This window comes from Rhinatrema bivittatum, chromosome 5, assembly GCF_901001135.1.
Source record: "Rhinatrema bivittatum chromosome 5, aRhiBiv1.1, whole genome shotgun sequence".
NCBI classification, from domain to species: Eukaryota; Metazoa; Chordata; class Amphibia; order Gymnophiona; family Rhinatrematidae; genus Rhinatrema; species Rhinatrema bivittatum.
Genome location: NC_042619.1, coordinates 343,451,562 through 343,475,579, shown reverse-complemented (window position 1 = coordinate 343,475,579; position 24,018 = coordinate 343,451,562). Strand labels below are relative to the sequence as shown.

Below are 24,018 nucleotides of genomic sequence, written 5' to 3'. Positions count from 1 at the left end.
CGGGACCGGGGGCATGGTTTCAGCCCGTGGCGTTTCAGGGGCGTGGCCTCACCCTCCTGAACCACCCCCGGGTCGAGTCAGCGCGCCAGCAGTCCGCTGGCGCACATGGATTTACATCTCCCTCCGGGAGGCGTAAATCCGTGGATAAAGGTGGGGGGGGGGGGTTAGATATGGCCAGGGGGGTGGGTTAGGGAGGGGAAGGTGAGGGGAGGGCGAAAGCAAGTTCCCTCTGAGGCCGCTCCGATTTCAGAGCGGCCTCAGAGGGAATGGAGACAGGCTGCGCGGCTCGGCGCGCGCCGGCTGCCCAAAATCGACAGCCTTGCGCGCAGCGATCCAGGATTTTAGAAAATACGCGCGTATCTTATAAAATCCAGCGTACTTTTGTTTGCGCCTGCTGTGCAAACAAAAGTACGCGATCGCGCTGTTTTTAAAAATCTACCCCTGTATTTTCCTCCTTTCCGTTCAATGTAAGCCGGTATGATGTGCCTCACGAATGTCGGCAAAGAAAAGTCTATAAATATATAAATAAAAAGCCTCCAGCATTACAACAGTCTTTCCAGGACTCTGGCACTGCCACCACAGGCATCCCTTCATGCATGGGCCACGAAGCACCCTTCCACCCACACAGGATCGGTTCCCCCCGTACCAAACAGTTTCTGCTCCTGCACGAAAACCACTGCATACCCTTTGCAAAGCCTGCAGAAACAGGTCATTTCCCATATTTGACAAATGCACTCCATCCGGAGCGCACAATGTGGGTCAAACCACCTGTGCCTTGGCTATCTGCTATCTCCCTGGCCAGGCCCCGCAACAGTCCCATGCCATGATATACTGCTCTGTGCGGCCCATTTCCAGCTTCAAGAAGAATGCCAGAGCAGCTCCTGCAAACGGATCATCCAGGAACATGGTACATGCTATTTAGAGTGAACAAAGCCGCTACGCAAGAGATCCTCTGGAACCCGATGCCTGGACCAGCTGCCCAATGAGGAATGCCCCCATCTTATTGTAGACATCCATGTAGTCACTCCCTATGGATGGAGCAGGTGATCTTCCCAGCATCTCGCACGCAGTCCAGTTCCAAATGACCATGGCCACCCTGGCTCCTTTTTCTGCAGCACACCTGCTTGTGATGCCAGTCACTCTGTGACCATTCGCAGCACAAGAGAGAATCCGCCATCTCACCACACATTCCGAGAACATACCTCGCTCACGCCATGACATTCATGCGCAAATGCCACTACATGAGCATCACACATGCTGTCCGGCGTGGAAGGGCCACGGATCAGCTGCACCTGTGGCGCCAGGCGACCTCCCACTGCAAATCCGACACCGGGAGGCACCCGCAAGTCTACATGCGTGTTCGCTGACCGGACCGCTACTGCATTGTCCCACCAGAACATCACCGGTTGTCAACCAAGCGCCTCACCCCAGCTGTGCATGGCAACTGCAATGGGAAGACAGCTCAGTTAATATGGGCAAGCCACTGTTCAGTGGTCTGTGCAGCAAGCTCCTTTACATAACACCAAAACCGATGGCTCCTGATGCATCAAATATACTTGGATGCCATTGTTGCAGTTTGATCTGGGGTAGGGACTTAGACCATAAAGTTAGGACCTCCCTAATTGGTCTTCTTATCTGCGTACGGTGATGGTCGCAAACCAGAGCCTCCGTGGTGGAATCGATCCCTAGGAATGTAAGTAGTGTTGTTGGTCCTTCAGACTTATCCTCAGCCAAAGGGACACCAGCAGAACCTGAAACACGGCAGCAGTTTGACCCGTTTGGGTGCACCTCCTTCTCCTACGACAAGAAATCATCCCGACAGAGAATCAGCGACGCCGTTACCCAATGCAAGAAGGCGCTGCGTCTTTCAAAACCTGGGCAAGAAATCCAGCATCACATCGGCTGACATCTGTGGCAACAGAAAGAGACCCCCCCTTGCAATGGAAACCGAGCAGTGACTACGTGCTCGGGACAGCTGCCAGCGCAGATAGCAGCACAAGATGCTCCAATGGGGGCTCAGCAATGGTGGCTGAAAACCCTTGTCCGGAGCGTCTCTCTGATAATACAGGCCAGAACGTGCACCGAGAGGCATCGCGTGCCCTGAAGGATTGCGGCTGACCTGTGTGTGTGTGTGTGTGTGTGTGTGTGTGTGTGTGTATTGGGTTTTCTTAGCCGCCCCCCCCCCCCCCAACTCAGAAACCACAAGACAAATTAGGCCGACTGGGAAGCATCACCCACCATGTCCCAGGACCAGGGCGACCACATCCATTACTTCTCCTTTCACAAGCTTTTTTTTTTTTGCTGAGTAAGGTGCTGGGCCCTGATTACAGAAGCGCCTATATCCGCAATCAGAGGAGCATGGGCTCCCCCGTTGTATATTCAAGAAAGGCCGCTATGGACTTGTGTGCGCTTTGCTCACCCATCCCGCGTCTGCTTGCTGCGAAAGGACTGTGAGCACGCTTTGGAGTTAACAACCAAGGCTGACATCCTGTCTTCCCTCAAGGCACATGGACCCCCATGGCCATTTCTCATGAAAAAACAAGGCCCCATCATAAGCAAGCCTTGCAAATCTGCTGTGCCCCTCATGAGCGCCCAAAATAGTTTGAGCACGTGAATAGGGGCTACACTGTGGCGGGCTCTGCGCACCCCAAACACTGAAGGCATATGCGCAAATGCATGCACCCCAGTTAATGATCCTATTGTGAGCGCCCCAATCCCCGAAGCAACCGCTGGCACCGTCCAGGCGAAAGCCATGTACAGATCCCGCATCAGAATCCTTGCCAGCCCAGGCACCAAATGCGTACTGTGAAAGTATGGACCCAGGTTCGGCCTGCTCCAAGTGTATCTCGATGCACTGCCCCCGGATGGAGATGGAGCAAGCTGACATCACAGTATATATATATATATATATATATATATATATATACACACTCCTGCAGCGGCCCCAACCTGCCAGAGAGTCCACCTATGAGGCTGGGACCACACCCCATTAATCCAGCGAGCTATTGTAAACTGCAAAGCTGGTTCACCTTGCTTCCTTCCACAATGAAGAATATACAGACGATCCATCTCTTGTTACCGCACGACATTGAGGGACACAGGAGACGATACTCCTCTGCGTAAGGAGATGGACTGATTCAAATGAAACTCGGAAACCACCTTCGGCATGAAGGATCGACATGTACACCAGCAACTGTACCCAGGAGAGATGGCTGGGCGCGATTTGGTAAAGCAGGCGCTCATTCCTTCTAACCCTCACCATTTCTCCAAACTGAGGGCCTGATTAATAAGGCTTTTCTCCAAATCTGTGTCTATGTGAAAAATGCTTAGACACTGAGGCCCCAAGTCTTTACCAATCATCTTGGTGCTCCTTCGCCTTAAATACTTCATAGACCTGAGAAACATTAAAGGCACTGTTGCTATGTCAGAAAATGTCAATGATTACATTACACAGAGCAACGCTTATTCAGGCTATCACATATAGAAAATATCTTCAGTAATCAGCAAGCACAAAGGGAGATAAATTAAACAGCGCAAAATCAGAGATGCAGTTTAGTGTTTGATTCAAGTGAATAAATACACATTACGCACTAAGCAGACGCAATGCATTCACAATGAGTCATCAGATCATGTCCGTCATCCTTTTTTGTTGATTCTAGAAAAGGTTGCTGTCCCAATGAAGTGTCATTGAGTCTCCTGATTATCACTTGCATGCCAAAGGGATATCTTAACAGTCCTATCCAAATTCCCAGCTAATTCACGTGGGCTGCCGCGCTATTGTCTCTCTCCATTTGACATTCCAAGGCTTGACAAGGAAGATTAACTCACATCTCAGTATTCTCACTAATTTATGCTCATCAGTTGCCAAACAAAGATATCCGCCTGCAGTCTCTTCTGTGACTTGAAACATACAAATACCCGTGAGCTGCATAATAAATAGCAGTGTGGCTTTCGATATCACAGACTCTAGTTTACCACCATAGATTGTCCTCTCAAACTCTGATGGTTATGTATTACCACATGAAACTTTTGTCCAAATCATGCACAAATGGTCATAATCACAGAGGTTAACAAATGGCCACCAGAATATTCTAAGCACAGCAGCCAAAGCTGATCTCAGCACATCCTCGCGTGCTCTGCTTTTACTCAGGAGACAACATGTGCATTAATTATAGTCAACTTACAACTCACAATTAAGAGACATGCAATTTTAAATTAAGCATATGGTTTAAATAATACGGGCAAGAGGGGTGAAGTTAAAAATATAGAATTCAGATACTTGCCTAAATTATGAGCAATGTGGGTTAATTTTTTAACTCATTTTTTGTTCTTAGGTATTGACTTGCCCAGGAAACACAATTAGCAAACACATTCCCTGGACACAGGTACTACTATTGTTGGGGAATGTATCCACAATCCAAGTTGTAAGAGTCTAAAGCAAAGCAGATGTGTTTGATCACACAAACGACACCCTCGGACGTTACGCGAGGCCCACAGGCAGAGGATACAGACCTCATGCGGATCTGTGATGGACATGGTCCGCAGGGCACTGGGGGCATCGTCGAAAACCCGGTGACGCCATCGAAAAAGGAGGCCGGCACGCGGTCGATGACAGACGGGGACCCAGAAGCAGTTGTCGGGAATCGGCCGCGAATAATGATAGTACAAGCCAAGGGCATCTACTGGAGCTGACCGTGAAGTGGGACCCGACACAGAAAAAGGGGAAAAAAACCCACTGAAAAAATGCGGAGACGTCTTCAAGGGTTTGGAGCTCCACAACCGCGAGGCTACTGCACCGCGCAAAAGAAGAGACTGAAGGGGGACCTCGCGAGGACGTGTGATTAGCGGCAAGCCGGGCATGATGTCACCTACATGTGAGGACTACCATCCTGCTTGTCCTAGGAGAAGAACTTGATGACACATTTAGCATCCTTTGAGCTACTGCATATCAAGCTGCATTGAGAAGTAAAAGAAAAGAATATGTCTGTGTGGGATCATTAAGAGCAAGTTTGGTGACTTAAATATTATGGGAGATATCAGTAGAGTGACTGTTGAAGGATGGTTTTAATCTCCAATAAAGAGGACACATGAAAAATTACAGCCAGCTTGCTCACAGTAGGCCACTGCTTTACAATGAACCTTCAGCATCTGAACAGTTTCTGGCAAGAATCTCACAAGGTGGAGCGTCACCCCTAAAAGTTCTAGCAGGCATTAACCTGTAAAACGAAGGTATTTTTCACCAGATTACACTACTTACAGCACCACCTTAGATAATTAAAAGAAAGCCAAAGCAGTGTGCATAGTTCAAAAGCTAGACGCAGACCCACATCAACTCACTGCTCCTGGAGTCAAATGTTGTAATTTCCATAAAATACATATAATCTACCTTGTAGATTATATGTATTTTAGCAGGTAAAACGAAGATTGAATCCAATTACTTTTACAAACAATAATCTCCATCTTCTTTGCCTAAACCTGCATTGAGAAGTCCTGAAACAAAAGCAACTGATTTCTCTCCTGCTCTAAATCTATCCACTGGTCCATAAACCCAAATAATGCATGCTTTATCTGCATAATTATTAGATACTCCGTCAATGATTCCTTTTAAGCTTGTGGCAGCTCATCAGGTGGCAAACAGAGACATAGCAAATCCTTATTGTAATATGCTCTGATACGTCAATTCTGTGCAGATTCTTTCATCACTTTCTCATTTCTTGATGCTCAATGCGCGCTCCTCTAGTAGGGAATTTTTCTGTTGCAAAAAGTCTCAGCTGTTCAGTTGAGTTCTCCGTAGCCTTCATTGGTTATAATTCTTGTATTACGTGAAACCATGGTTTCTTTTATTTCATCCAGGATACAGGGCCGGTGCAAGGGGATTCGGCGCCTTAGGCACCTTCTGCCTTGTGCCGCCAACACTCCCTGGTCACACAGACACCCCGAACCCCCACCCCCGGTCACAGCCCCGGCTCCTACCTCTCGCGAGTGGCAGCGGCAAAGAGGAGTGGAGATTGGAATCCCCTAGGCCCGAGCCTTGCTCGCCTACAGCTTCTGCCAGCTCTGCCAGGATAGACTCAGGGTCACCTGTTTTTATCTTTCAAATGGACGCTTTTTCAGCTTCAAAAGGTTTCATGCACTTCCCACACACACTTTTCTTTCGTTTTCTCATCCCATTACAAAAGAAATAGAGATGCATAATGTATAAAGGTCATTCATAATGTATAAAGCTTCGAGCTAAACTGAATATGTTGGGAGGGCATTTTCCAAAGCTATTTAAAAATTGCCCTCCTCATAAATGAAGGTTGAGGTTATTCCACCTTCCAGTCCAGCTGCAATGGGGGAAAAGACAATTTTTTTTTAAAGTTGCAGGGCTTGGAGCGGCAGAAAATCCATTCCTGGCACCCGCGCAGCTGCAATCTCGCTTTCAAAGGGAAACGGCCCCTGGGGTTGGGTTGCGGAGGGGGGAGCCGAGACTTCTGTTCCTGCGTTCATGCGGGGGAAACTGTGCAGGAGGATTTGAAGATGAAATCTCTGCTCACAGGGCAGCTCCTGTTACCCTCAGTGGCAGGGAATAGCAAGGGCACTTTTACACAGGTGAGCAGGTGTTTACCCCCCCCTGGAAACCCAGCCCCTCTTAGCTTGCTTTGCTTTTATACTTAAATTATTTTCTTCTTTGGTTCTTACAAACACACAGAGAAAATGATAGTCACAGAATAATTTACATTTTAGAAAACGCAAGGGAAGGTGGCTTAGGAGATCTCCACGTCTGTCTGTCTGTCCCCTAAATAACTTTCATGTTTAATGTCACATCCGTGCCTGGCTGTTGTCTCGTCCTCCCCTCCTCCTTCATCCCTGGTGGTCATCTTTCCCTTCTTCCCTCCATGGATGATGGTGCTCCTCTCCCCCCTCTCTCTGTGCAGCACGATTCCTGGGGCTCCTCTCCTCCTCATCCTGATGGGCTGCCATCCACTCTCACGCCCCTTAGCCAGATCAGTCATGGATTCCTGTCTCATTTCCCTCTTCCCTCATACGGTCAAGCCCAGTCCCATTTCCTTTCTTCATTTGAGCCATCCTACTCACTGTTTGGATGCACCTCAGCTCTCCTCTCCCCTCTCAGGCCAGTGGGAAATGTTTCTCACCTCTGTGATCGCCCGCCCGGCTTTCCTCAGTGTGCAGCACAGCCTGCAAAGGTTCTGACAGCTGCATTTGCCCTCTCTCTCTCTTCTCCACCTTCGCTAAACATGCGGCAGTGCTGGGGTGCCCCTCTCTGTCCCTCCTCCTATGGGATGAAGATGTTTTGGACATAATAGGCCCCTCTCACTCTCCAGGCCTAATCACAAGTGACGGCAGCCTGCTTGTTTTCTCCCCAAATATATGTTCTTGCATCCTTTCTGGAGGACCCCCTGGGATGCTCTCGCAGATGGACCGCAGGTTGGGAAACACTGTTTAAAGAATCTGTTAATACATTAGGTCAGACGCTTTGTGACCTCCACAGGTAATATAATTGGCTTCCTATGACATAGTACAAGTTTCTCCTCTTAATTTCAGCCTGCTTGAGACTCTCCACTGCTAGCTTCCTTGTTCTGACGACATCTCATGTTTTTAAGAACATAACAAAATGCCATACTGGGTCAGACCAAGGGTCCATCAAGCCCAGCATCCTGTTTCCAACAGTGGCCAATCCAGGCCATAAGAACCTGGCAAGTACCCAAAAACTAAGTCTATTCCATGTAACCATTGCTAATGGCAGTGGCTATTCTCTATTTCATCACAAAGTTATCCAAAAACTGACCCAACACTGCAAAAAGTCAATAATGCTGACTTCACTGAATTCATAAAGAATAATGCTGTTTTTAATGCTCAAAAGAGGAGAAGTCAGAGCTCTCCTACCTGCAGTCCACTCTCCACATGTTCATTTTTTGTAGTTTTTGACGTGCACTTTTCTTCTAATTTGTGCAATTGTTTTTATTTTAGATTGTGTATAATCATTTATTGTAATTCAAACAGTGCAATTGATTTTTAAGGTTCTGTAAGTTAGTTGTTTTGTTCTTACGGGACCATGATTAAAAAACAGTTGATTGAATACATAATGAAAATGCCTGTTCATTTTAGTGGGTTTGTTCATCTATCCATCCCAAGCCACCTCTTTACTTCTCTTCAACAGATTTGGCCCAGTTTTGGTAACATAAACCAATAGTAAAATGTAAAGCAAAAAGGATTCAGATTCATAAAATGCATGTAAAGTGACTGTTTATCTTTTTCATATATATTCTAGTCTGGTGTTTCTTACAGTCAGTCCGAGGACATCCACAATGAAAATGAACGATGCATCCGGAAACACAAACTGTGCGGGGATACTCCGGGACTCGCTGATGAAACAGTGATTGATGTATCAGGCTGCCTACACCATGCAGATCCTCCCACTAACCAGAGCCAGGCTAAATACTGAGCTGCTGCAAGTTACCGAAGGCTTCATGGAAGCTTTGAAACAAGTCCATGAGGCATGCACACGTCGTGTTACCTTGGAGGAATATATGTTTTCCGATTTGCTACTTTATATTAGTTAATTTTGTTCAACAGCTCAAGCTTTGCAGTACACACTGTGTGGTTTTATACTATGCAAATATACACGTCAATGACTTTTCACTGAAAATTTCAGGCAACTTTACATCTGTAGCCAAGGTGGCAGTCAGCTCCCTAATAATCCACAGAGATGCGCACTTACCATGTCCTTTAATGTAAACGACTCTTTAAGATGTAAATCTCTCATATTTATTCAGAAGTCTGCTGCACCTGCTTCTTGAATGTGTAACTGCGCCGTGCGGTTCACTTGTCCTGCGCTGCTTGGGGAACATGCAACTTGCTTTCAATACATCCTTATTGTTTCTTAAACCTCCTGCAAGAAAAGTAACCAGGGGAAGGCAGGTTTCCTTTCCTCAGAATAATGAGGTTTTGAATAATTTCCTCAGCAGCAATAGCAGGAAGCCACCGCTGAGAGTTGTACAGAGAGTGGTTTATGGGCTGCCAAGGGAAGCCAAAGAGGTGTCTGTCTCAGCTCTTATCTAGTCTTCCTCAAGCAATTAATAAAATAAAGACAAATTCAGGTGGGAAAAGGTTTTATTGCCTTAAAACTATAATAGGTTTGATTATGCTGTGAGGTATTTCATTTCCTTCTGCTGTAAGCATTATCTAAAAAACTAGGTCATCTGATTTTCGAGTTTTAAATATTTTTCCAAATATGGGTAAAAAAAAAAAAAATGCAGGTGGACTTTCAGGCCAACTAAAAGAATTATAACCACAAAACTTTGGCTGAAACAGGGTAGTTTACGACTTAGCAATTCATCCATTTGTACAATAGCGCATGCTAAGCGATGTGTCAAGCTCAACCTTTTTCAATCTCTTACAATTTCGTTGGGCTGAAACATATTTGTTTGAGATTTTTATCAGGTTAAGCCCAAATGTAATAATTGCCCTTGGACAAGGCGAGGGTAATTATCAGGTTAAACCCTGCAATCAGATGGCCTACTGAAAAACACTTCACACAAAACAAAAGTGAACTAAAGTCCGTTTCAGTTTCCAAAATAATTAAAATCCATATAATCAGAATAGTACCTGCCAAGTTTTCTACTTCATATGGTGCTTAACACAAGCATCAGCAAGTTGCTGAATCTGTACCAAGACTGTTGAGAATTTCGACTTAACATGCATTTCAGTACACGGGTTCCCTCCAGCTTCTCCCACTGATGCTCCTTGTGACCTTGGTTCAGTCATTTCATCTTCCCAAAGCCTCAGGGCTCTATTTTTCCCATGGACACAAAAGGGATAAAATAGTTAGAGGTTCACAAGCAGCAAGCTGGTGAGTAGAGAAGTTATCCAAATAAGTAGTCCTGGATATTCAGCGGGATAAACGTCCTGCTGAATATACTCGCTTTGAATATAACCGGTTATTAGATTATCCGGTCGTGTGTGGCCGGATGACTTGCTATGCAACTGGATATCCTCAAAGATATCTGCTTAAGTGGCACCGTAAAAGCAGCCAAAAAATATTATTTTCAGGTCTGAGGCCCAATTCCCACAGCCCTGCCCCTCCCCTGAAGAGCCCCCAGCCCTCCAAACCCCCACCAAAGAATTAACATTTTTTGGGGGGTGACACGACTCAGAAAACCCCTGCCAGGAGCGAGGTCCCTCTTACCTGCTACTGCTGGGTCCAGGGTGGGAGACAGTTGCGTGTTATTGAGGCTGGAGGTGGGTAGAGGGGGATGAGGGGAGGGTTTTTTTTAAACAAAACACAGTGGGAATGAAGGGGTTCTGCGGCCATGTAAAACCATTCTGTGTCTTTTGTAAGGGTTTGGGGACTGCTTGGCTCGGCAGGGGGAGAGTGGTGGGAATCGGGCTGCCTTACTGCATATCTCTGAATATATCCGGTTTAGCACATTTTCAGGCCTCACAAGACTGGATGACTTTAGAATTGATCTAACGCAAGTCTAACATTATCCGGCTCATGTAGCTGGTTACAAGTGAAAATCTGTTTAGTCGGTAACTGTACCCTGCCCTGGAATGCTAAAATCTAGGCGCAGAAGTGCCTCACTGCTCAGATACATAACTCACACGTTATCCAGCTAAATGGCTTTGAAGATGGACCTCTCAGTAAATCGGCCCCTCTTAAAAATTCTCTGCCACACAGGGCTTACAATCTAACTCGCTTGAGCTCAGATTTGGAAAGCAGAGCAATTAAATGCAAAATCCAAATCAAAACCCAGCCCCCCTAGAGAATGAACTGGGCCTAAAATGTCTGTGATGACTATAGATTTACTGATGGTGCATCCTCTGCTCTCTGCAGAGAGGATCGGCTCATTTATGACTGATGCATATCAGGGATCTTTCAATTCTCCAGCAAACAAAAATACTATCGGGGTTTGAGAAGAACAAAATTTACAAAGAACTGATGATGATACAGACTGCAAAGTAGTAGGATGGTGATTGTATTCATAGGAACGATTCTCATGCCCCACGACTTCTTACAGCTTTTAAACTGAATCCACTTTGGCCAGCAAAACACTTCCTGTAACTTAACATTTGCCCAGCTCTTTCTAAGCTCACGCTTATATGATAAAGACAGTAGGGATGTGAATCATTTTTGAACGATTAAAATTATCGTCAGATAATTTTAAAATCATCCAAAATCGTTAGAGTGCACGATACAATACAAATGCCCACGATTTATCGTCAGGGGCATTTGTATTGTATCGTTAAATAGGGTTTTTTTGGTGTGCTGTTTTCCCACTCCCTAACACCCACCCCGAACCTTTAAAACAAACCCCCACCCTCCCGAACCCCCCCAAAATGTTTTAAATGACCTGGGGTCCCGGCGCGATGATCCCGGCGCGATGTCCCGCTCTCTGCCCACGGCTGCTGTGAAGAGAAATGGCGCCGGTGGCCCTTTGCCCTTATCATGTTACAGGGCAAAGGTAGCGCCGGCGCCATTTTGATTCCTAGCTCCCGACGTCACGCGTCCAGGAGATCGCTCCCGGACCCCCGCTGGACCCCCAGGGACTTTTGGCCAGCTTGGGGGGGCCTCCTGACCCCCACAAGACTTGCCAAAAGTCCAGCGGGGGTCCGGGAACGACCTCCTAAACTCGAATCATTTTGCCGTACAGCAAAATGGTGCCGACCGTACGGCATGGTCGGCACCATTTTGCCGTACAGCAAAATGATTCGAGTTTAGGAGGTCGTTCCCGGACCCCCGCTGGGCTTTTGGCAAGTCTTGTGGGGGTCAGGAGGCCCCCCCAAGCTGGCCAAAAGTCCCTGGGGGTCCAGCGGAGGTCCGGGAGCTATCTCCTACGCTCCTGATGTCGGGGGACAAAAAAACAAAATGGCGCCGGCGCTACCTTTGCCCTGCTGTCATATGACAGAGCAAAGGTAGCGCCGGTGCCATTTCTACAACGCACCAGAGGTCCGAGAGTAAAAGATCACACCGGGACCCTCCCTCTGGACCCCAGGTAATTTAAGGCATTTGGGGGGGGTTCGGGAGGGTGGGGGATTTATTTTAAAGGGTCGGGGTGGGTTTTAGGGATGTTTTAGTGTGCCGGTTTTCCCGCCCTCCCCCGATTTACGATTTACACGATATTTTAAAAAACAAAACCGCGACGATAAGATTCCCTCCCCCCCCCCAGCCAAAATCGATCGTTAAGACGATCGATCACACGATTCACATCTCTAAAAGACAGCAAATAAACCATCATATTCACATTACATTGATTTTTGCCAATTATTGCACCGGATCGTATTTCAAATACCCGACCCTGCTGAAGTAAGAGAGGAACAGACATGATTTAACTGCTCAGTAACAGACGCCCATTGGTTCAGTAAGAGTTCATTTTCAGGTTTACAAACACATGGCAAACGGTTGATTTCTCTACCATTAGAAAATGAGTCGGCTTCTTGATTACCGTATACAAAGACTAGTAACAATGTAATATTGACTTTCAATACAGAGTGGATACATTAAGTGTATATAAGCGTTTGAAAATTGATTATCAAAACTCCCAGCAATCTAAAGCTTAACATGATTTAAAAAGAAACAAAAAAACAATGTAGAAAAACTGGAAAATACAACACTGGCCTTGCTGGAAAATGTGTGTTTTACAATTTCAACAGAAAATGTCCTTATCGTAAATACAAATCTTTCTGGGGGAGAAGGAGGGAACTTGTGTGTTATTTGGCACTCTAGATACAAATGCTCGAACTTGTCAAGCTTTTGTGGCAGCTCCCAGAAAGCTGGCACCCTACTACCCCGCCTCCCCCAAATATGCTGGTGCATAGCGTGAAATGAGAGGACTGTGCCGTTGCAAGCCTCGCATATTCACATGGAACGTAGGACCCAGGAGGTCCAGTCCAGCCTCCCTGGTAGTAAGCAACGATGCCTCCGATCCATTCCAGTACAGGACTATAGCAACGCTGCTTCCGTATCACTCGCATGCCCCTCTCTCTCTCTCTCTTTTTGCTTTTTTTAGGTTACGTCTAAGCCCTTGGTTATAGCTGCTGCTACTTTCTTAAGAAAGCAACTTGGGAACGTGGCACACTGCACAGGAAGTCCCAAAGACAGTGACCTCCCCCGTGCTTTAAATGCATCTGCCAGCCTGGGGTGTTGCATTTTGCAGCTCCGTTGGGGGCAATACATTCGGAAGGTAGAACCCAGATTTAGGGGAACAGACGTGTGCTACCAATGCCACCCTGCTGCTAGTGAATCAGTCCCATATTGACACGTATGTTAAGGTTCAGCACAGAAAGGGACATGGTCACAGAGCAGAAGACTCTCTACCTGCTGCCAGTGGAATGGTTTAATTCATTTAAGGCAGGCGAGGAAGGGGAAACAGCCAAGAAGTTTTTAAAAAATCAGTGTTGCTGAGACAATCCTGTAAAACTCAATGCACAGCACTCTTGTGACTGTAAAAACTACCGCTAATTTTACAAAATTTGACAGAGGTAAATATCAAACAGCCCCCTAGAAAAAAGTAGCTGGAAAGGTCAGGAGTCCTCAGTACACGTGCGACTCTTTCTGGCTGAGGAGACGCCTGCGTGCTGCAGAGCTCGTGGCACTTCGGATCACCTCCATCCACCTGCAAAGAAAACAGGAGTAGCAGAATCATCGGCAGAGAAGTTACTTTTTTTTGGCAGACACTGATGCAGTGCTGAGGCCATGCCTGCACGTCTGCAGAGGACACTGGGAAAGTAAAGAGAACCATCTTGCTTGCATGACAAGTGCATTCCTTTTGTACATTTACAGATGTAGTTGCCTTTCATTTTTTCCCATTTCTCTCTGCATCCCACATCCCCTTCCCCTTTTCTATTGTCATGCAAAACAAAAAAGGCATTTAATACATTTTTTTTTAACATCTCTGTTGGCTTCTGATGATTCTTTTTTCTTATAATGCATGACCTACGTTTTCAGTTTTAATTTTATTTTTCTTAGGAATTTATCATCATTTATTGTAACGAACAGAAACAGGAGAAAATCAGTGGATAAAAACAAGTCATTTTTTCCACTCATCGCTCTCCCATTTTTGTTATAAACACTGATCTGGTCCCAAGAAAAATAAATTAATACAGATTTTTCAAGCGCTACAGAATGTACACAGTGCTGTACAATGGTATTTCACATGCAATAAGTTAAGGCTCCAAAGAATTTAAAATCAATGGGCAATGGGAGATGAACATGCGCACGGCTGCATGCGCATGTTATAAAATCGGGCGTAGATTTGTTCGTGCCAGGTTGCGCGCACAAATCTGCGTCCGCGCTCAGGTTTTAAAATCTGCCCCACTTTTTTTAGTTGCTTGTTTTTGTTATGGGCACGCCTCTCAATGTTATTGCTTCAATTTAATATTTTTTGAGATTTAGTGTTTACCACTTTATTTTTCCCTCTTTTACACGGTATTTGCTAGGGGTGTGCAGTGTTTTTTTCGTATCATTTTAATTTTATGTTGTTTTTTTTACTTGATTTCGTTTTTAAAACTTTTTTTTTGTTTGTTTTTCCTTAATTTCGTGCTTAGTGCCCATTAAGTTTTATTTGTGCACACTAAATGGTAAATTTTAAAAGCCACACACGGGTGTCCATGAGCGCGCGGTTCATGCACACCCGATTTAATTGGCACACGCAAAGGGAGAGATTTTAGGATAAGCACGAGGCGACAGACTGGGCCTTTCCCCAGTTCACTCCCAGTCCGCTCCAATGAAGGAGCAGACTGGGAGGGAACTTCCTACCTACCCTGCCTGCCTTTCCCCCCATCCTCCCCTTTTAGCTAGCTTTTTTTTTTTGTTTTTATACCTACCTGCTCACCGGAGCACTAGTAAGTTAAGCGAGCCGGCTGGCCCACGCCCCGCCCCCTTTTTTTTAAGCTGGTCTTCGGCGCGTACCAGGAGGTACGCGTGTGACCAGGCCCTTTAAAAATCCCCGCGCTGCGTGCGTATCTCCCGGTTTTTACACACACCGGCTTTTCAAACATTTGCCCAAAGTGTATTTAGTGCACACTGAATCAAAGCTTGTATGCACTAATGGAAGGCAGTGCGCACTAACACGAAACTAAAAATAAAACTGAAAATTCGGAGTTTTTCCTCTCGTTTCAGGGTTCCAACAAAATGAAATAAACAGACAATGTCAACGACATTGTCTATTTCGTTTTAAACAAATGCACATCCTTAGTATCTGCTCCAGTTTCCCATGCTAAGCTGACAGTGAGGAAGCCATGTTGCCTAGTCATGGGATACTGTAGTGAGTTCTGAAGCCTTTTAGTAGGGATGTAATTTCCTTTTAAATTAATGTGAGCCAAAAAAAAAAAAAAGTCATTTTTGTTCCAAATGGAACAAACTGAAAATTGCTTTGCATAAAAATCTCCAAAGGTTTCTTTAAATAATGACCTCCCTAGCCCAGTGCGAAAGGCCCTCTCTATCCTTCTCTTCCCTGCAAACAAAACAAGGGAGGCCTGGGCCTATCCCGCTGGGCTGAGCCAAAATGGGGCCTGATCAGGACGCGCCAACGTCGGGAAATTCCCAGCCACCACTTCTCCCGTCCTTGCTGATCAGGACATTGCCCTCCCACTCTCGCCCAACACAATCCTTTTAAAAATGGCACCGGCAGCCCTGAGGCAAGAACCGAAGTGACATCTTTTTTTCTGCAAGGAATGGCCGGCAGGTGGGAGTGGAAGGGGTAAATGGAGACCAGGGAAGGTCTCCTGGGAAATGTTTCAGGGGCTGGAGGGGCCTGGAGAGGCCCTAGCTGGGCACAGCAGCTTTACTAGGGGGGGGGGGGGAGCTGGAGGGGCTGTGGGGAAGGCCTTTTTCATTTATTTTAGTTTGGGATTTTGTTTCTTTAATCGTTATTTCCATTCATGAAATGAAACAAAGCTAAATAAACATTCAACTGAAAAACGTCCCCCACCTCTCCAAAATGGAAAAACAAAATCAAAACTAAATTCTTTGGCCTGTACATCCCTACCCTTTTACTGAATGGCTGCAATCCAAAAATTGTTGTAAATATTTCATATTCATAATTATAATCACATCGACCCATCTGATAAAAGCAGAACAATCCATTTTTTTTCAAATTGTAATTTTAAAATTTAAATGTTTTAGATTATTGCAATAATGCAATATATTTCTTTTCTGGGAGTTTCCTTTTACTCCTTTGGGCTTCCATCTCCACCAGAAACAGCCTCCCCCTTCATAAGAACATAAGAAATTGCCATACTGGGTCAGACCAAGGGTCCATCAAGCCCAGCATCCTGTTTCCAACAGAGGCCAATCCAGGCCATAAGAACCTGGCAATTACCCAAACACTAAGAAGATCCCATGCTACTGATGCAATTAATAGCAGGGGCTATTTCCTAAGTAAACTTGGTTAATAGCCAGTCGGCTGCCAGCGCGTCATGTTCCGATCCGGGGGCTGGTCCAGAGGCCGCGGCCACGCCCCCGGAACGCCACTGGACCGGAACTACACCTGTGGCCCCGCCCCAGAACGCTCCCCCTCCGACACGCCCCCCCCCAGGAAAGCCCCGTGACTTACGCACGTCCCGGAGCTTGTGTGCGCCGCCGAGCCTGTGCAGGATAGGCTCGGCGCGCGCAGGGAGTGGAAGGGGCAGCTTTTTGGGAGTTACGCGCGTAACCCTTTGAAAATCTGCCCCATAGATTCTCCTGAGCATTTAGTCTCTTTATGATCTTTATCCTGTTGGACTCTATACCCTCCTATCTAGCCCAGCTGGAAGAGTGACAGTATTTGGCCACAAATCGTGGTTCCTCCCAGAAGCTGTGGTGCATGCCCCCTGTGGCGCTTACCACTCGATGTTACCGTTATGCGACGTGAGACTCCCTTCCCCCAACAGCTGTGACTGCTGCCTCTGCAGCAGCCCCCAGCCTTGGCCAGCCTGAAGATCAGAAGCTGGGAACTGTACCCAGGTTTCCTGTATTGGGATAGGGGTGATGAGCCGGTACTTCATGTGATGCATTGCCCGTTACAGATTTGATTTGTTGTTCTCAGCCTCAAAGGGAAAGGAGAGAGAAACACTGCTCCTAAATAGGAATTCCCCTAGTGGATGCACCATGAACGTGCAAGCACTGACAGGAGCTTTTAAGGAGGCTTTTTCCTAATTTCTCAGCTACAGAAGGTACAGTGCCTGGCTTAAGGGTGGTGGAGTGGGAGTAAAAGAAGTTTGCATATGAGGAGAGACAGACAGGAATAAACAGGAAAAATAACCATAAAAACAGGGACTTATGTATGAATTATTTATATAAATGTAATCTGCTTCTTTGCTTCAAGCATATAGGACACAAACCTATAATCCCAGTACAAGTAGGCATACTGCATGCAATCCACCAAATGATATTTGTACCTTTCAAATGTGTATTCACTTTCTGCCCTGAAGTAATAGACATGGGACTTGAAGTGCAGCTTGAAGACGTAATCTTTGTGAATGTTCTCAGATTCAGCTGGTATGGTAAGTGAATATCCCAGCAAGGGCAGGCTCGCTAAAGGATGATTGTCCTGAAATACATCAGATAGAAATTCAGTCAGCAGTGGATCGTGCATCATTGTACAGCGTCTGACAGTGTCTGAAAGGAATGAATGGGCGATATTTTCACATTGCAGTTACACCTAAGTAGTTCAGAAAAATACAACATGCAGTGCAAGTGTCAAAACGCAGCAGCCTTAAAGATGTACTGTCTCCCTTAGATATATAAACTTTAAAGCTATATTGTGAACATGGATCCATGCTGACTGGGGCTGGACATTTTAGCAGAGATATGGTCAGGCTGCATCTTTTCTTTGAATGGATCCAATTTTTTTTTTTTTTGGAAACGTGACATTGAAAGCATTCCGGGCGCAGGATGCCTGTGTGATATTTTCTTTCATCAGGTGGTCAGGTCTGGTCTTGGTTTTCATAGGGGATCCAATCACTAGTGAAGTGAATTTGTAAGATTATGTACATTAATAGTCACAAGTCAAACCAAGTCAGAGGAAGTAGTAAGATAAGTAAGATAAGTACTACTTCCAGTTCTGTACGCCATGGTCTACCAAGAAAATGACTCTAAACAAAAAACAAAATAATTTTTCAAGCACTATTAGGCATACTGTACATATTAGACAGACAGCCCCTGCCCCGTGGAGCTGACTATGGTGGAATGGTTGGATACTCCTAGCCGTGCCCTCTCTTCAGAGAAGCAAGTAACCTGATGGCTGCTGACTATAAACCAAACCACCGTCCACATTTAGTGTTCCAAACAATATCTGAGCTCTCGGGTTTGGAGAGCTGTTTCCCACTCACAAGCACAAGTCCAACAAGTGGTCAGAGATCTGCTCTGGCAGGTACCAATCCCATGTTAAAAAAAAAATACTTAAATGATACAAGAAATATATGCAACCCTTAAAGTTTACTGCTGTACAACGGGCAGGAGGGTACATTCAACACAGTAATGAGGGCAGAAAAAGTCCAAATGGTGCATCCAGTTTTCCCAGCAACTTTCTTATGGAAGCAGCTGCCTCTGTGTGCAGCTCCCCCCAGGCCTTGTGTTAAGAGTAAAACCCATATTAAAGTTATAGCCATCAACATGTTTCAGGGGGAGTAGCCTTCCGGAGAATTCAGACGTGCACTGCTTTTGGATGGTTTTTTCCCTTAATGTCTGCCTATCAGTACCCCGGGCCGTAAAGGTCATGGCTCTGACATTTCCCCCCACCTTTGAAATGCAGAGAGAGATGTTACAGTTGTGTGAAAACTGGGAAAGCTAATTGGTTAAGGGTGGTAATCCCCATACCTTCTATTAGGGGTAGCAGCTGCCGCTCCAAGCAGGTTACCCCCATGCACCCTTTTCTTTATTTCCATGGTGTTTATTCCATGCCTTTATTTTTAAAATTCTTTCACTGTTTTTGTCTTTGCCACCTCCTCCGGAAGGGCATTCCAGGCATCCACCACCCTCTCCGTGAAGAAATATTTCCTAACGTTGCTTCTGAGTCGTCCCCCCTGGAGTTTGATTTCGTGACCCCCCCTCTAGTTCTACTGCTTGCTTTACAATGGAAAAGATTAGAGGATCATTCATCATTAAAAGCTTTCCGGTACCTGGAGGTCTGCATCCTATCTCCCCTGCTCCTCCTCCTCTCCTCCAGGTTATACATATTCAGGTCCTTCAGCCTCTCCCCATAAGTCTTCCAATGCTGACCCCACAACATTTTGGTTGCCCTCCTCTAGACCACCTCCGTCCTGTCTAGCTATGTTAGACAAGTTACTTTAGAAACAGTTTATCTAAAAAGCAACTATACTAAATATAGTTGATATACATGATATTCAACCATGTATTCCCTCCAAAAAGGGTCAAGATCCTTCCTCTTTAATTTAAACATTTTCTGATTTTTTCAGGGCAAATATGTGTTTAACACACATTTGAACAGATAAAGAAAAATAGCTAACTCGGCTGCCCGAAACCTGACATTTCCGCATATTTTCTTTACTTTTCCTACAAACAGCTATCTCAGTTTTAATGCAAACGTTTCCACTAATCACATAATATCGCCTTTAAAAATCTCGAAGAAAAAAAAACATTTTAACATTGATCTCCAGTTTAAAATAAAATATAATAATTAAACTCTCTAATTCCTGGGAAACTTGAAAACTGATACTGTACATTTATACCATAAGCAACCACCTCAGGCGAAACAGCCAAACGGAGGCCCAACATGATAGGGAATCAAAATATGAACAAAACCCATTTTCGAGAAATAAGTACAACAAGTGTTTATTTTTCCCCGACAAGAAGGAAAAAAACTTTTCCTGGCACCTCTACAAGTTATTGCTCCTCAATATTCTTCATTCTTGGTCTCCTACTCTCCTCTGAAATCTCTCATGTTAAAAGGCTTTCTCCCTCCTCAAACTCTTCCCATGGAATAATCTCTTCAGCTCTGCATTCACAACCACCTCATGTGCAATTGCTTCTTCTCAGCTACTTTAATGACCTCCCCCTTCAACTCTCCCTCCCAGTGTTCTTAATGTATTTGGAAATAGACAACCCTGCCACACCGTTATCTCAAGATAACTTCTTTTTTTGGATGAATATGTCTGCAGCATAGGTAGTTGTAGACCACAATTAAATTACCAACATCACTCACTAAGCATCTTCTCAAATCCTCAGGGGGTGACCATGACCCCTGCAATTCCACTCACAAATGCTCCATAGTGTGATGCTGCAATGAATTCCTGCTGGTGACACAGGGCTGGCGAAGCCTCACCCCTATGGGTAGCCTCCAATACAATCCTTCATTATGGACTAGTTTTCTGCGCTGCAACGATGCCCTGGTTCATCAAAGAGCAGGATTCGCTCATTATGCAATGGTGGTAAGCTGAAGACTTGACTGGCAGCCAATTCTGGGCATGAATGGGTGTTAAACGCAGCCATCCTGGTGGCGGGCGTGTGCCTGGATAGAGGTGGCATCTTGGATAAGGGGCATAACCCAAGAGGCTTAGCCTTGGGTTTATTTTTTTTTTTTGATTATATAACTGCAGCCTAATAGGAATACACCATTCCAGTTGTTTATGTAATTGATTTGCATCTTAGTCTTTTCAAGTCATCACAATGTTTGCTGTGCTACTGTTGGATCTTATCATATCACAATGCTCATTTTACTGTAAGGATATTAATGTTATTCTAGTCAGAAGTTGGATTATAGGTGGGCACTACTCGACAAATTTGAAGGATGCGAGACAGTGCCACGGTGAGTAAAACGGACAGCATTTTACAGCAGGCACAGATTTTACTCATGTATTATCTACAAAGAAAATGCATAGTCACTGCAGGCAAGTTCAGGCAAACCTGTGCGCAAGAGGCTTTATTTATATTAAAATAATAATTACAAATAAAAATAAGGCAAGCCCCTGGTTGGCATAATAGCCACTGTTTTGTGTGTTTATCTACAGCCCCTGCTAAGCAGTTGACCCCTTGAATGTATAAACCATCAAGACAACTGTGATGCGTTACCAAAAATCTTCTTGAAGTACTGACTCCAAAATTGGCAAGATTAGATATCTCGAGAAATAGGGCAATGTCAGTTGCTGGCCCCCGACTAAAGAATATCATCCCTGAGCAATTATGGATTGCCCCTACCTTGAAATCTTTCAAAAAACACTTGAAAACGTTTTGTGTCTGCTTTCAAATCTAAAGTCAGGGCCAAAAGTTGAATTTATTTTTTGTGCATTTTTGACATTTGACTTTTGTATTTTTTTGTCATAATGTTAATTTATAATGAATGTAATCCGCTATGAGCACTCATGTAATTGCAGAATATACATTTTAAATAAATAAATAAGGGAAGATAGCAGCCCTGCTATGTACCTAGGGCAGCAATCATTCTTGGGTAATTGCCAGGTTCTTGTGGCCTGGTTTTGGCCTCTGTTGGAAACAGGATGCTGGGCTTGATGGACCCTTGGTCTGACCCAGTATGGCAAGTTCTTATGTTCTTAAGGGGCAGTGAGCTGGCTAAAACTTTCTGCCTTCCAGCTCTGTTTGAATCACATTCAGCTGAGATTGGAGGCATTTTGAACAAGTGAGTCCAGGGATATTCTTATATCGTTCACCATAGGTCTGTGCAATTTCATTCAACAAGACAATTTTATGGATAGCTGGCACCTCTTCAAGCCACATGTAAAATGCTCTTCTTTCCTATCATAGGAATCCAGTACTGATTTCCCATTTTATTGGGTCCATATTATCTTATATTTAGTTCATTGCTAACACGACATTTCTACTTGGCTTTCATGATTTGTGAAGCAGACAGTTTGCTCTTTCAACAGTTGCTAACTTGCTCTGCCAGGGCAGTGGTATAAAAAGGTGGGAAGCTACATGTTATTTGGGCCCACCGGCAGTATGCGTTAGAGATTGCGAGGTTCAGGTACCGTACACTACAACTATGGGCCATGTTCATGCACTTAATTTCTTCCAACGTTGAGAGCCTCACTCCTACCTTGCATGGTGCTCTCTCTTTCAGTCCTGACATCCAGGCAGACAGGGACAATGTGCAGTGAGTCCGGGATGTGACTCACATCGAGCTTTGTGCTCTGGCACCCATAAGCCACATCCAAAGTAACTAACTGAACCAGCCACATGCAGCACTATGACTCCCCAGCTGAGCTAATGTACCTTGGTTAAGCTAGCCTTTGTCACAACAGAGCGCTGGTCGCTTCGTCTTCAGAGCGCATGCATTCAAAGGTCCTACGTGTGGGATATGCACTGGCATACTTGGGTTGGTAAGTTATCGCATTGAGACATCGGGTACACCTTGCACTTCTGCAGCGAGCTGGTCGGTTACCTTAGCTATTTCGAAGTGACGGATAACACTCCTGGTGCTGCCGTCCTTGCACCCTGTTGAGCTGTGCAGGAATTCTTGCATTTGAAGGCAGAAAAGCCCCGGCTGAGGATTGCAGCTCAGGCAGTCTGTCCTTTTTCATGTCACGGAGCATGTTCTTGAGTTCGCTCATTCTACCACGGGCGAGGGTTCACTTAAGGAGTGGCGGGTCACAGACACCTTCGCTTTGGTGGTAACATAACTTGGGAGGTTACCTTTATTCACTTACTCCTGCGGGCGGATGCTGTTCTTCGGGAATCCGCATTCCTGCTCTGTTCTCCACTGCAGGTGGGCTGCCTTATAAAAGCTCGCTCTAGCTAGCATTCTGCCTCTTTTCAAGATCAGTATACATAAGATATACTTGCAGATGTGTTCTGGGACAGCCATTTTTTTCTTCCATGAGCCATTGCCTCAGGCGTGATAGTTCTTCAAAGTTGCAAGTAGATGATGACATAGCTTGCGCAGCACTGTCGTCATCATTTTATTCTTATTCCAGCAGGTGAACCCAAGTGTGATTTGTATGCATCCCTGATCTGGTCTCTAGTGCATGTAAGTCTAGGTTTTAGTGGATCCCTGGAAAATGACTGTCATGGACATGTAATCCCCCTACATTTGCTGATATGGCTATAAATTATTTACGAGAGCATGCAGCTCTTGGAAGCTTGCACTATATGACAGTTAAGAGACTTCTTACTGCAATAATTTCTCATTAATAATTAATAATTAATAATAATTTCTCATTAATAATTTCTTACTGCAATAATTTCTCATTAAATGAGCAGGTTTTTTATGTTGCTTTTATTATATACGGTATATTATATACGGTATATTATACATACGGTATGTTATATATTATATATTATATTTTATTATATTATATAAATTTATTATATACGGTATATTACCTTGTTACTCTTTTTATCACATTGTTAATTTTCTATCGCTTTCCTTACTTTCCAAGTTACTTTATGTCCCTGTTTTATTGTAACTGCTATTTCTTCTTAGATCACATGTTAATGTTCTAAGTTTTTCTCCTCTTGTCACACCCTGTTAATTGTAAACCGACATGATGCGACTCCCATCGCGAATGCCGGTATATAAAAAATTAAAATAAATAAATAAATAAAGGTCTCTGGACTCAATGGCATGCAATTTGGCAGAGCTATTCTTGTGACTCACACAATTTAGTGTGAGCATGGGTGCTATAGGCCCAGTGGGCAGAGCAACCCGGTATCATTATGGGGCACGTCAGCCGCTTCCTTTGGGTTTTGCCCTGCGGTGGGGCAAGGCCTTCCAGTGGTGTAACAGCATGTGTGGCAGCGTGGGCAGCATTGAGTAATGCCTAGTGCTTCCAATATTCATCCCTGCGAGCCGATTCAGGTTTGGTCATGTCCTATTCCAGAAGTATTAGGGGGCGTTACCATCTCACAGGTCTTTCCCAGATACCTCAATCCCGCTGTCCCTTCTATGCTTGCTAATACACATTTAATAATGCTCCACATTTCCCACAGGCACATTCGCTGATGAGGGTCTCACCAGGTTCATTTACTTCAGATTGGAAAGCTTTAGAGGCATCACCAAAGCCACACAGTAATTCTAGATGTCTCACTGCAGCTTCAGATATTGCCACCGTGCACTTTAGTTT

General features: G+C 45.0%; 1 protein-coding gene across 3 annotated transcripts in view; it reads right to left on the bottom strand.

The window, feature by feature from the left end:
* Positions 1-12,354: 12,354 nt before the first annotated feature.
* The window catches only part of FARP1 (FERM, ARH/RhoGEF and pleckstrin domain protein 1), a 400,646-nt gene continuing 388,982 nt past the window's right edge, over positions 12,355-24,018 (bottom strand). For all 3 annotated transcript variants that reach the window (XM_029604480.1, XM_029604479.1, XM_029604481.1), the window contains 2 exons: positions 17,380-17,531; positions 12,355-13,616 (listed from right to left, as the gene is read on the bottom strand). In XM_029604480.1, the coding sequence (XP_029460340.1) occupies positions 13,535-13,616; positions 17,380-17,531 (234 nt within the window). In that variant the 3' untranslated portion in view covers positions 12,355-13,534. The remainder of the gene's footprint in view (positions 13,617-17,379; positions 17,532-24,018) is intronic.